The sequence below is a fragment of the Neoarius graeffei genome, chromosome 6 (genome assembly GCF_027579695.1).
Source record: "Neoarius graeffei isolate fNeoGra1 chromosome 6, fNeoGra1.pri, whole genome shotgun sequence".
Classification (NCBI taxonomy): Eukaryota; Metazoa; Chordata; class Actinopteri; order Siluriformes; family Ariidae; genus Neoarius; species Neoarius graeffei.
The window spans coordinates 98,644,893-98,659,268 of NC_083574.1; the positions used below are offsets into that span (position 1 = coordinate 98,644,893).

A 14,376-nucleotide genomic window follows, 5' to 3' on the forward strand; every position below is an offset into this window, starting at 1 on the left:
TCAAGTTTTTCCTTTACTGTATTTACTAGTTTACGGAGCTAGCTAGCTCAGTAAACTAGTAAATCCAGTAAAGGAAAAACTTGAGACTGAAAGGTTTTAACAGTCATCCAAATGACTGAACGTAAACATTGCTACAGTAACATACCAGCTACTATGTTGTTGACATTAGCTAGCTTGACCTTCAAAATGGCGGACACTGGGGCGTCACGTGACCCTGTGACGTCAGGTGATAAACCCCTATAGCTGTATTATAATATGATCTAGTTGCTAAAACTAAAGTCAAGCTTAGTTGAGGGAATGTGAGAGACAGCAACAGAGGATAAAGAGAGAAAAACAGGAACTGAGATGGTGTGTGTGAGAGATGTGAGATCTCAAGTACTAACAGAGAACAATACAGGAGGAGGCTGAGGAGGATCTCTCCTGCAGAGAGCATATTGTGCGTGAGACAAACAGAGAGCCGAGTAACAAGGTCAATGGTTTCTTTATTTCCCACTGAAGCAGCTCTCGAAAATATACACACCCTCTCAGACTTCAACACACACCACAGAACGATAGAAAGAAAACAGAACTGATAAACGAAAAGAGAATAAGTGGACTAGTCTTCCTCCTCTTCCTCCTCTTCATCACTGATGACATATTTCTTGGCTTTCTTGGTGGACGACTCGTCATCGTCCTCTGCCTTCCTCTTCCCCGAGTTCTCTCCTTCCTGAGACACACGCCAGGAGATGATTAGTGCAGGTGTATGTGTGAGAAAGAGAGGAGAGAATGTTGCACATAAAGTGGTGCTTGAAAGTTTGTGAACCCTTTAGAATTTTCTATATTTCTGCATAAATATGACCTAAAACATCGTCAGATTTTCACACAAGTCCTAAAAGTAGATAAAGAGAACCCAGTTAAACAAATGAGACAAAAATATTATACTTGGTCATTTATTTATTGAGGAAAATGATCCAATATTACATATCTGTGAGTGGCAAAAGTATGTGAACCTCTAGGATTAGCAGTTAATTTGAAGGTGAAATTAGAGTCAGGGGTTTTCAATCAATGGGATGACAATCAGGTGTGAGTGGGCACCCTGTTTTATTTAAAGAACAGGGATCTATCAAAGTCTGATCTTCACAACACGTGTTTGTGGAAGTATATCATGGCACAAACAAAGGAGATTTCTGAGGACCTCAGAAAAAGCGTTGTTGATGCTCATCAGGCTGGAAAAGGTTACAAAACCATCTCTAAAGAGTTTGGACTCCACCAATCCACAGTCAGACAGATTGTGTACAAATGGAGGAAATTCAAGACCATTGTTACCCTCCCCAGGAGTGGTCGACCAACAAAGATCACTCCAAGAGCAAGGCGTGGAATAGTCGGTGAGGTCACAAAGGACCCCAGGGTAACTTCTAAGCAACTGAAGGCCTCTCTCACATTGGCTAATGTTAATGTTCATGAGTCCACCATCAGAACACTTTACAACAATGGTGTGCATGGCAGGGTTGCAAGGAGAAAGCCACTGCTCTCCAAAAAGAACATTGCTGCTCGACTGCAGTTTGCTAAAGATCATGTGGACAAGCCAGAAGGCTACTGGAAAAATGTTTTGTGGACGGATGAGACCAAAATAGAACTTTTTGGTTTAAATGAGAAGCGTTATGTTTGGAGAAAGGAAAACACTGCATTCCAGCATAAGAACCTTATCCCATCTGTGAAACATGGTGGTGGTAGTATCATGGTTTGGGCCTGTTTTGCTGCATCTGGGCCAGGACGGCTTGCCATCATTGATGGAACAATGAATTCTGAATTATACCAGCAAATTCTAAAGGAAAAATGTCAGGACATCTGTCCATGAACTGAATCTCAAGAGAAGGTGGGTCATGCAGCAAGACAACGACCCTAAGCACACAAGTCGTTCTACCAAAGAATGGTTAAAGAAGAATAAAGTGAATGTTTTGGAATGGCCAAGTCAAAGTCCTGACCTTAATCCAATGGAAATGTTGTGGAAGGACCTGAAGCGAGCAGTTCATGTGAGGAAACCCACCAACATCCCAGAGTTGAAGCTGTTCTGTACGGAGGAACGGGCTAAAATTCCTCCAAGCCGGTGTGCAGGACTGATCAACAGTTACCGCAAACGTTTAGTTGCAGTTATTGCTGCACAAGGGGGTCACACCAGATACTGAAAGCAAAGGTTCACATACTTTTGCCACTCACAGATATGTAATATTGGATCATTTTCCTCAATAAATAAATGACCGAGTATAATATTTTTGTCTCATTTGTTTAACTGGGTTCTCTTTATCTACTTTTAGGACTTGTGTGAAAATCTGATGATGTTTTAGGTCATATTTATGCAGAAATATAGAAAATTCTAAAGGGTTCACAAACTTTTAAGCACCACTGTAGACTAAAACTGTCCAACACTACCACCTGCTGTACAGATTCATACAAACAACCATGGAAAAACAGAGCACTTTTAAGAAGAAGAAGAAGAACTTTATTCAATCACACACTTGTGAAATTCCTCTCTGCATTTAACCCATCTGAAGCAGTGAACACACACGCGTGAGCAATGAGCACACACACACACACACACACCCCCAGAGCAGTGGGCAGCCATGCTAACAGCGCCCGGGGAGCAGTTGGGAGTTCGGTGCCTCGCTCAAGGGCACGTCAGCCCAAGGCCGTCCCATATTAACCTAACCGCATGTCTTTGGACTGTGGGGGAAACCGGAGCACCCGGAGGAAACCCACGCAGACACGGGGAGAACATGCAAACTCCACACAGAAAGGCCCTCGCTGGCCGCTGGGCTCAAACCCAGAACCTTCTTGCTGTGAGGTGACCATGCTAACCACTACACCACCGTGCCGCCCACATGCGGCACCACTGTAGACAACGGTGGTCATTTAATGGTGGTTATTAACACAGATGGACACACATCTGGACACGGACACACACTCTGGCAGACGTTCGCTCTCTCACACACACGGGTTCGCACACACACACCCCTCACCTCATCACTGTCGAGTTTCTTGGCCTTCATGAGGCGCTGTGCTTTATCCTCATCAGAACCTTCATCACTGTCGGACGAGTAGATCCTCGCTCTCTCCTCTAAACACACACATTAAGAAGAGCTTGTTGTATTGTCCCACACCGTGTGTGTTAACACGTATTAAGCAGTACACTATTAAACCACACCACGCTAACGCTGTTACTGCATGATGTGTGTGCGCGCGTGCGTGAGAGAGAGAGAGACCTCGCAGTCCTCCTCCTTTGTATTTGCTCTTTATTGCAGCGAGGCTGATGGCTTCATCCCCCTCCTCCTCATCGTCATAACGATCAGGCTCCAGGTACCCGGCACTCAGACCTCGCTGGTGCTGCTTCTCTCTCATCCTTCTCTGCTGGGACTCGCGCCGGATCGACGCCCGCAGACGCTCCTCCTCTTTCTACACACACACACAAAACGCTGGAGAAATTTAATTACTGATTCTACAAACTTTAACAAAATATTTTAGCTCTGTTAGTTTTAATGACACTGAATACAAGCTGATACACATAAAAAAAAAAAATAAATAAATAATAATAATAATAATAATTTGTTGTTTATCAGCTGATGTTTCAAAATGGCTGTTCCTCTATCTCAAATGAATTGAATGAATTTATTTTTATTTCAAACATGTATAAAAAAATGTAACTATTTGTACATACAAAAGAAAGAAAACAAGAAATAAAAAAAAGAATAAATAAAATAACAAAGAGCTAAGACATTACGAAACACCGCACACTGTTCGAAAAAGGAGTGGGAAGAAGTACAATAATTTAATTTCCCACCCCTTTTTAACTACCCCGAAATCCAAACTACATTAATACACCTATAAAAATATATACCATATATACACTTCATGAATATCTATATAAATATATAATTACAAAAATTAATATCTACTACATACCTATCCCTGTAAATATAAATATATAAACTATCCCCATAAATAAATATATACCATATACTAAGTTAGTTCTAATATAACAATCAACCCTATTCTATTTATAGATTTATCCCTCATCATCCTCCGTTAACATACTTCCTCTTCCATGTACTTGTTTAAAAATATTTTTGTACCTTTTTTTAAACAGATTTATATTTTCACTTTGTTTTATTTCTGTCTCCAGTCTGTTCCATAAAGTCACCCCACAGCTCGATACGCACATGCTTTTCATATTTGTTCGAACCTTTGGTTTTTTAAAATGTAGGTCTCCCCTTAGATTATAGCCCCCCTCTCTCTCACTAAACACTCCTTGTGTATTTTTTGGCAATAGATTATTTCTCGCTTTGTACATTATTTGTGCTGTTCTGAATTTGACCAGATCACATACACTCCTCACCATCACTCACTAAAGTGTTTGTATAAGAGTAACGTCTCAGAGCGAGCGCTAATGTTCTCTGATGAAGGACGCAGAAATGACCAATCAGCTCACACTAAACTACTCCCTTTCTAATGCGTCCCCCTGTTGGCTCCGCCCCTTTCCGCTATGGACAGCAGAAGCGTCCACTCCATTTCTCTTTAGTGTCTTAACCAGGGCTTTGAACCAGAATTTTTTTCCTATTGGTTCGTTCCGAACAGAAACGGAATTTTAACGTTTCCGGTTTTGGGTTCCACCATTAAATAGACGTTCCCGAACCGGTTAGAACAAAAAAATTTTGTTCCCGGAACGGTTAATTACGTTCCCTGTCAGCTGTTTAACAAATGGCTATAAAATTATGTCTCTGTCTCATCCAGCTTAAGCCAAATGTAGGCTAATTCTATTACAACCTTCATTAAATAAGACAAGAAATAATTCAAAACAATTATTATTTCAAATGTTGGCGATTTGGATTCCCAGTACGTCTTCCCATCTACACAAACAGAAAAAGTGGCAAAAATGAAAGATAATTCGTTTAGTGTGTTACCAAAGGCTAGTCAGGCCCTATAGAGGGCTACCGCATGACGTCACCGCGCCGCGAGATTTTGTTAGGCGCCATATTGGAAGACCAAGTACACATCTATGCAAGTACATACATACATAAAACAAACTACACCTGAAATGTAGCCAGGGCCGGTTCTGCCCTAATCTGGACCCAGGTGCAACATCGCGCAACCCCCCCCCCAAAACAAAACACCAGTCTAAATCAGGACAACCATCACATAACTATAACTATAAACATTTTATATCAACTATTTTAACTAAATGGGCTATAATAAATAAGGCTGCAGGCAGCCACGGCGGGCTGCCTCAGAAAAGTAACCATTTGTCCTACCTTAAAACTCGTTTTGCATTTTCTGCCTCCTTTTTTGTATTTTCAACCCTCCGTTTATTTTCTTTCCTTTTCTGAAAACCCGATTTGTGTCCAGACATTTTGTTCTGCTACCAACGAACTAACTCGTCAGGTCTCGTCTCTCGAGCCCGCGATGATTCCCGTGGGAGGGGCAACAATTGATACATTTTTACAAACAGCCAATAGGGAGGTTGCATCGTTCAGGCTCTTCTTTGCTCAGACACTCAGTAATGGAGATGTGATAGTAGTCCACCTTCCCGCTCTCTCTGTTCAGTCAGCGAACGTCACACAGGAAGTGAACCCCAGCGGGTCATAGAAACTTGCGCAGGAGAAGAATGGCTTTTTTATTTGTAGGCTACGGAAACTTTGAGGAACGAAATAAAAACCGGTATTAACCGGTTACCATTATTTTTAATAAGCGTTTCTGTTCCGGAACATAAAAAATAATAAAGTTTCTGGTTTCGTTTCTGTTCCATGTGAAATAGAAAAAGTTCCCGGTTTTCATTTCTTGAACCGGTTCAAAGCCCTGGTCTTAACAGTGCAGTACATCTCACGAGCCTCACTCTGCGTGTGTGTGTGTGTGTCTCTAAAAAAGAGAGACCTTTATCATCTCATTCCTCTGTGACTCCGGATCTCGGCCAGCCATCGGTAAAATTCTGATCTTCTGTGTTTTGGAGCATCGATCAGCCAGAGAGAGAGTCATCTTCCTGTGGGTGGCGCTGTCTGTCGAGTGGGGTCTGCACACACACACACACACACACAGTACAGCTACCTGTATTAACCAGTTTGTTGAAATGTTTGTGTTGTAATTGAGTTCTGGACTCTGGTCAGAAGGTGTTGATTAGTTTTCTCCACCCCCCGTGAGGAGATGATGTTGATTTCAGGTTGACAGAAGCAGTGTCGGTTCTCTGTCGCTCCCTACCTGAAGGTGAGTTTGGTTTTGAACACAGCCTGGCCCTGCAGTCCCGTCCCCTGCCTGATGAACAGGTGATTGTGGTCTCCTTGTAGAGGAGCTTTATACACATCAAACACCTCATTACCCAGGTGCAGGGACATGCTACACACACACACACACACACACACACACACACACACACACACACACAGGAGGAGGCAATTAAAGACTGTTAACTTCAGCACCAACTCTAATCTACACTTATCACGTTATTAATGTCAAATATAAATAATATAAATAAACACAAACTGCAGTAATAAATCATCACTAAGACTCGGATGATGTAAATGGACCTCACTGGTGATGAGAAAAGTCCAGCGCGATGGCATCAACACGTACGCAGATGACACAAACCGTTACAGCGATGACATGAATAGTTACAGTACCGGTTACAGTAATGATGTGATCAGTTACAGTGATGAACGGTTGTAGTACCGGTTAGTGATGACGTGAACGGTTACAGTAGCAGATACAGTGACGACGTGGACGGTTCTAGTACTGGTTACAGTGAAAACGTGGACGGTTCTAGTACCCGTTACAGTGACGAGGTAATCAGTTACATTGATGACTTGAATGGTTACAGTACCGGTTACAGTGATGACGTGAGTGGTTCCAGTACCTGTTACAGAGACGACGTGAATGGTTACAGTACCGGTTACATAGACGACGTGAATGGTTACAGTACCGGTTACAGACATGACGTGAATGGTTACAGTACCGGTTACAGAAATGATGTGAATGGTTACAGAAACGACGTGAATGGTTACAGTACCAGTTACAGTGATGAAGCGGATGGTTACAGTGATGACGTGAGTGGTTCCAGTACCAGTAATGACGTGGACGGTTCCAGTACCAGTTAGGGATGATGTGACTGGTTACAGAGATGACGTGATCGGTTACAGTGATGACGTGGACAGTTACAGTACCGGTTAGTGATGCGATGAACAGTTCCAGTACCAGTTACAGAGACGACGTGAATGGTTACAGTACCGGTTACAGAGACGACGTGAATGGTTACAGTACCGGTTACAGTGATGAAGCGGATGGTTACAGTGATGACGTGAATAGTTACAGTACCGGTTACAGAGACGACGTGAATGGTTACAGTACCAGTTACAGAGACGACATGAATGGTTACAGTACCGGTTACAGAGACGACGTGAATGGTTACAGTACCAGTTACAGAGACGACATGAATGGTTACAGTACCGGTTACAACGACGACGTGAATGGTTACAGTACCGGTTACAGAGACGACGTGAATGGTTACAGTACCAGTTACAGAGACGACATGAATGGTTACAGTACCGGTTACAACAACGACGTGAATGGTTACAGTACCGGTTACAGAGACGACGTGAATGGTTACAGTACCGGTTACAGTGATGAAGCGGATGGTTACAGTGACGACGTGAATGGTTACAGTACCGGTTACAGACACGACGTGAATGGTTACAGTACCAGTTACAGAAACGACGTGAATGGTTACAGTACCGGTTACAGAGACGACGTGAATGGTTACAGTACCGGTTACAGTGATGAAGCGGATGGTTACAGTGACGACGTGAATGGTTACAGTACCGGTTACAGACACGACGTGAATGGTTACAGTACCAGTTACAGAAACGACGTGAATGGTTACAGTACCGGTTACAGAGACGACGTGAATGGTTACAGTACCGGTTACAGTGATGAAGCGGATGGTTACAGTGACGACGTGAATGGTTACAGTACCGGTTACAGAGACGACGTGAATGGTTACAGTACCAGTTACAGAGACGACGTGAATGGTTACAGTACCGGTTACAGAGACGACGTGAATGGTTACAGTACCGGTTACAGAGACGACGTGAATGGTTACAGTACCCGTTACAGAGACGACGTGAATGATTACAGTACCGGTTACAGAAATGACGTGAATGGTTACAGTACCGGTTACAGAGACGACGTGAATGGTTACAGTACCGGTTACAGAAATGACGTGAATGGTTACAGTACCGGTTACAGAGACGACGTGAATGGTTACAGTACCGGTTACAGAGACGACGTGAATGGTTACAGTACCGGTTACAGAGACGACGTGAATGGTTACAGTACCGGTTACAGAGACGGCGTGAATGGTTACAGTACCGGTTACAGAGACGGCGTGAATGGTTACAGTACCGGTTACAGAAATGATGTGAATGGTTACAGTGATGACGTGAATAGTTACAGTACCGGTTACAGAGACGACGTGAATGGTTACAGTACCAGTTACAGAGACGACGTGAATAGTTACAGTACCGGTTACAGAGACGACGTGAATGGTTACAGTACCGGTTACAGTGATGAAGCGGATGGTTACAGTGATGACGTGAATAGTTACAGTACCGGTTACAGAGACGACGTGAATGGTTACAGTACCAGTTACAGAGACGACGTGAATGGTTACAGTACCGGTTACAGAGACGACGTGAATGGTTACAGTACCGGTTACAGAGACGACGTGAATGGTTACAGTACCGGTTACAGAGACGACGTGAATGGTTACAGTACCGGTTACAGAGACGACGTGAATGGTTACAGTACCGGTTACAGTGATGAAGCGGATGGTTACAGTGACGACGTGAATGGTTACAGTACCGGTTACAGACACGACGTGAATGGTTACAGTACCAGTTACAGAGACGACGTGAATGGTTACAGTACCGGTTACAGAGACGACGTGAATGGTTACAGTACCGGTTACAGAAACGACGTGAATGGTTACAGTACCAGTTACAGTGATGAAGCGGATGGTTCCAGTACCAGTTAGGGATGATGTGACTGGTTACAGAGATGACGTGATCGGTTACAGTGATGACGTGGACAGTTACAGTACCGGTTAGTGATGCGATGAACGGTTCCAGTACCGGTTACAGGAACGACGTGAATGGTTACAGTACCGGTTACAGAAACGACGTGAATGGTTACAGTACCGGTTACAGACACGACGTGAATGGTTACAGTACCAGTTACAGAGACGACGTGAATGGTTACAGTACCGGTTACAGAGACGACGTGAATGGTTACAGTACCGGTTACAGAGACGACGTGAATGGTTACAGTACCAGTTACAGTGATGAAGCGGATGGTTCCAGTACCAGTTAGGGATGATGTGACTGGTTACAGAGATGACGTGATCGGTTACAGTGATGACGTGGACAGTTACAGTACCGGTTAGTGATGCGATGAACGGTTCCAGTACCGGTTACAGGAACGACGTGAATGGTTACAGTACCGGTTACAGAGACGACGTGAATGGTTACAGTACCGGTTACAGAGACGACGTGAATGGTTACAGTACCGGTTACAGAGACGACGTGAATGGTTACAGTACCGCTTACAGAGACGACGTGAATGGTTACAGTACCGGTTACAGAGACGACGTGAATGGTTACAGTACCGGTTACAGAGACGACGTGAATGGTTACAGTACCGGTTACAGAGACGACGTGAATGGTTACAGTACCGCTTACAGAGACGACGTGAATGGTTACAGTACCGGTTACAGAGACGACGTGAATGGTTACAGTACCGGTTACAGAGACGACGTGAATGGTTACAGTACCGGTTACAGAGACGACGTGAATGGTTACAGTACCGGTTACAGAGACGACGTGAATGGTTACAGTACCGGTTACAGAGACGACGTGAATGGTTACAGTACCGGTTACAGAGACGACGTGAATGGTTACAGTACCGGTTACAGAGACGACGTGAATGGTTACAGTACCGCTTACAGAGACGACGTGAATGGTTACAGTACCGCTTACAGAGACGACGTGAATGGTTACAGTACCGGTTACAGAGACGACGTGAATGGTTACAGTACCGGTTACAGAGACGACGTGAATGGTTACAGTACCGCTTACAGAGACGACGTGAATGGTTACAGTACCGGTTACAGTGATGACGCAATCGGTTACAGTCACGACGTAGACGGCTGCAGTACTGTTACAGCGACGATGTGGACGGTTACTCAGGATTTGTCGGGTTATTGGTATAAACAGAACCACTGCATGTGGATCACTGAACAGAACCCAAACCTCGTACCTGCCATCAGACCATTTAACGATACGTGCGTTACTTTCACGGATGTCGTTGCCCTCGTCGTCACGGCGACTGCGCCACCTGATAGTGTTCTCCACCTTCAGCTTCAGCCTGGTCCTGCCTTCTTCATCCAACATCTCCTCATCCTCAAACTCATCCTCATAATACTGAGGATCAAACGGCCTGGGGGGAGGGGAGAGAAACATTTATTTAAATGATATTTATCGATCCATTTTGATGCAAAGGGTTAATCTCTCTCTCTCTCTCTCTCACACACCTCGGCTCCACACTGAGGAAGTTGGGCAGTTTGACGAAATAAAGGTCGCTTCCCAAATCCGTACTGACTTTAGGGATCTCCACCTCTATCCGGGTCTCCGGAAGCGGCTCCTCCTCCTGCTGCTCTCCGTCCATACCCTCCTCGTTATCCTGCACCATCATCACCGCAATCATCATCACCACCACAAACGATGCTGTCATCACTTTCAGCTACAGTGTGTGAAGGTGCGTCTCACCAGTGGTTGCCCAGGTGTGGGTGGTTTCTCATTCTCGCTGTCTGATGAGATGTCATCTGCTTCACCGAACAGATCGTCTGCTGCACTTTTCTTACCTGAATGTACAAAGGCCATAAATTTTGGCACCTCAACACCATGTACATCAGCAGAGTGTTTTCCCCTCGTCCTTCTTTCAGGATGTTATAACTGCACATCAGCAACGACTATACTGATTGGTCTAAAGTTTGGGAAATAAATCTGTACCACTGAAAAAATCATCTTCACCAATCAGGAGCGATCACGTGTTTAACGAGGTGATGACGTGATCAGAGTGTGGACTTCTAGGTTACACGGTTGATCAAGGAAGCTAATAAACAGAGGTTTATATTCAAGTGCAGTGTTAGAAACGTGTCAGGAACGAGGATGAGAGTGTGACTGATGATAAAAAGGTTGCCATGACAACACAGAGGAGGGCTGCAGCATTAATATGGAATCAATTTTGTGACAAAATGTTCATACAATACTTTTGAAATATCAAACAAAAACGACAAATCCAAATACAAAAAAAAAAAAGTCAATTTTTTTAGACTGGCAAACAAATTATTTGTGTAATCGTGCAAAATATCAGTCTATTACTCTTCAGAAACCTTTTATTTTTGTTCCGCGTCTTTCTCAGTTTTGTTTGACGTAATTTATTTTGGTTGCGAGTCCAGCTTTCTCGTTTGCGCTCCCTGACTTTTTGCTCGCAGTTTTGGCACAAACTTCCCGTGTGGGCGGGCTGTCCAGGAATGCATTCCCATTGGGTAACTTGTGTTTGACTGACAGCTACGCTCAGCCATTCCCTACTCGGATTCTGGCGGACTGTTTGACGAGTGACCGATCCATTGACGGTAAACAAGGACCAAGTGGACTTCAGTGGTGACTATGATATTGAATTAATTCAACAAAGTGTAAATTCAATATCATAGTCGCCACTGAAGTCCACTTGGTCCTTGTTTACCGTCAATGGATCAGTCACTCGTCAAACAGTTCGCCAGAATCCGAGTAGGGAATGGCTGAGCGTAGCTGTCAGTCAAACACAAGTTAGCCAATGGGAATGCGTTCCTGGACAGCCCACCCACACGTGAAGTTTGTGCCAAAATTGCAGTCAGGGAGCGCAAACGGGAAAGCTGGAATCGCAACCAAAATAAATTGCGTCAAACAAAACTGAGAAAGACGCGGAACAAAAATAAAAGGTTTCTGAAGAGTAATAGACTGATATTTTGCACGATTACATGAATAATTTGTTTGCCAGTCTAAAAAAATTTACTTTTTTTTTTTTGTATTTTGATTTGTCGTTTTTGTTTGATATTTCAAAAGTATTGTATGAACATTGTGGCACAAAATTGATTCCATACATTAACAGTAGCAATAATAAGAAAAAAAGAACGTGTGTGTGTGTGTGTGTGTGTAAGTCCTCACCCCTTTGTGTCCCCACATCACTGTCCGAGTCAGAATCAGACGCTACTTTCTTCTTTTTCCGTCCCACAAAGTCGTCCTCACTGTCACTGCCTTTAGCCGAAGCTGAACAACAGACAGAAGGAAAAAAAGAAAGAAAAATGACAGATGAACACAAAGAAAGGACAGAAACAGCAGGAAAAAGAGAGAAAGAAAGAACAGACAGATAAAAGACAAACAATTGGAACATTTTCTACTGGATAATTTGTAAATATCAGAAAAATGACTCGCATTTAGATATTAAACAAAACACTAATTTTTTCTGCACTCACAGTTTACAAACATGAAATCTTGGCTCCACCCACCAGACTTATGTTCCCTCCCCTCATCATCGGAGTGATCTCGCTCCTCGTCCGAGTTACGCTGCTTCTCCTCGTCCTCGGATAGGTCAGATCGTGGGCTGCCGCCTTTCCCCTCACCCCCCCACTTCTCATCTCCCGAGTGACCGTCTCTCATCGAGCCCTCCCCGTCTGAGCGGTCTGACATTGGTGTGACGCTCCCTCTTCCAGAATGGTGACTTCCTGCTCCAGATGTGGGAGTCCCTGCTCCAGAGATGGGGCTCCCTGCTCCAGAGATGGGGCTTCCGACCCCAGAAATAGGGCTCCCTGCCCCAGAAGTGGGACTCCCTGCTCTGGAGGCGGGGCTTCCTGCATCAGACCTGTGACTGGACAATATTGAACACAGCACAGCTGTTAATACGCGGTCATGATCAAGTTCTAACTTGTATGTAATGTTCAGGATTCACACCTGTGAGCATCATCATCATCTTCCTCCTCATGATGCCCCTCTGAGCCACTGTGTTGCTCCGCCTCTGAGTGCTCACTAGCGTCTGATTGGTTGTCATTTCCCGAGTGTTCTGATTGGTTGTCGCTGCCTCGCTCATCTTCACTGTCATCTCCAAACAGCTCCTTGTTGCTTGGCTTTCCACCATCGTGACCATCATCATCATCATCATCTTCATCGTCATCCTGATCCCTGTCACTCCCGCTGCCAGAGACATTACTGACCGAGCGCGGCCTCTCCTGCTCCGAGTCGGACCCAGAACCCGAGCCAGAACCGGAATCTGTGAAAGAAAGACAGACACAGAGAGAGAGAGAGAGAGAGAGAGAGAGAGAGAGAGAATCAGCATGATGGCAGGGTGGTGAGATGGAGCGGAGTTACTGTTACCAACCTGGAGTTGATTATTTTCCTGTAACAGCACACCCTGAGTGTTTATCCCTCTGACACCACAGCAGTTTACCAACTATTACACCTTTTACTGATTAAAGAACACCACACCGGACTTTTTATCCATTTATAATTTAATTTAATGTTAAAAAAGTTAGATATAAGTTAGACTGTCACTTGCATGTGGAACATAAAAAAAAGCCGTAAAGGATCTAAATGTTAAAATCCTCTCACTAATCATCACAACTAACCCGCTGCATTAATCACTAAACCCACTACACCCAGGAAACCGGCCACAGCGCGGATAAACCCACTACACCCAGTAAACCGGCCACAGCGCGGATAAACCCACTACACCCAGTAAACCCAGTAAACCGGCCACAGCGCGGATAAACCCACTACACCCAGTAAACCCAGTAAACCGGCCACAGCGCGGATAAACCCACTACACCCAGTAAACCCAGTCACAGCGCGGATAAACCCACTACACCCAGTAAACCCAGTCACAGCGCGGATAAACCCACTACACCCAGTAAACCGGCCCCAGCGCGGATGACCGTCCCGAATGAAAGCCCCCCAGAGGGAATAAAGCGTCACCTCTCTGCTCGTTGTCGCTGTCTCCATCGCTGCCGAACAGCTCGTCCATGTCCGCCATCTTTTAGAAGCGTAAATAAAAAACACTGCTTCCGGGTTCACCTCACGCGCTTCACAACTAAAAGTCCTGTACCGTTTCCGGGTGACTCCACCAGCACCGACATTCTTTCAGAAAAACATCACGAATTATATTTAATAAAAATACTCTGCTGTTTATTTTAAATAAGTAATTACTAAATAAATTATTAATAATAGTAAAATTCGTTTTTAAATACTTTAAATAATAAAAGAGACGCCGTTA

At 44.3% G+C, this 14,376-nt stretch overlaps 1 protein-coding gene across 2 annotated transcripts; it reads right to left on the reverse strand.

Moving 5' to 3' along the window:
* Window positions 1-462: 462 nt before the first annotated feature.
* leo1 (LEO1 homolog, Paf1/RNA polymerase II complex component) lies at window positions 463-14,160 on the reverse strand. Of its 2 annotated transcripts, none has more exons than XM_060924230.1 (12): window positions 14,079-14,160; window positions 13,062-13,377; window positions 12,620-12,978; window positions 12,279-12,380; window positions 10,839-10,933; window positions 10,604-10,752; window positions 10,330-10,509; window positions 6,223-6,357; window positions 5,902-6,037; window positions 3,240-3,429; window positions 2,997-3,094; window positions 463-706 (listed from the first exon to the last, which is right to left on the reverse strand). In XM_060924230.1, the coding sequence occupies exons 1-12, from the start codon at window positions 14,134-14,136 to the stop codon at window positions 596-598; spliced, it is 1,929 nt and encodes a 642-aa protein (XP_060780213.1). In that variant the 5' UTR covers window positions 14,137-14,160; the 3' UTR covers window positions 463-595. The 2 variants fall into 2 exon arrangements, with proteins under 2 accessions (XP_060780213.1, XP_060780211.1); XM_060924228.1 differs by having other exon boundaries at window positions 12,587-12,978.
* Window positions 14,161-14,376: the final 216 nt, after the last annotated feature.

Excerpts from the sequence above, each read along its gene's own strand:
- leo1 (XM_060924228.1), bottom strand. The coding sequence starts at position 14,136 with ATGGCGGACATGGACGAGCTGTTCGGCAGCGATGGAGACAGCGACAAC. Across the intron at positions 10,753-10,838 it reads CCACACCTGGGCAACCACTG|GATAACGAGGAGGGTATGGA; the intron begins GTGAGACGCACC and ends ATGATGGTGCAG. Across the intron at positions 3,095-3,239 it reads CAAAGGAGGAGGACTGCGAG|AGGAGAGAGCGAGGATCTAC; the intron begins GTCTCTCTCTCT and ends GTGTGTGTTTAG.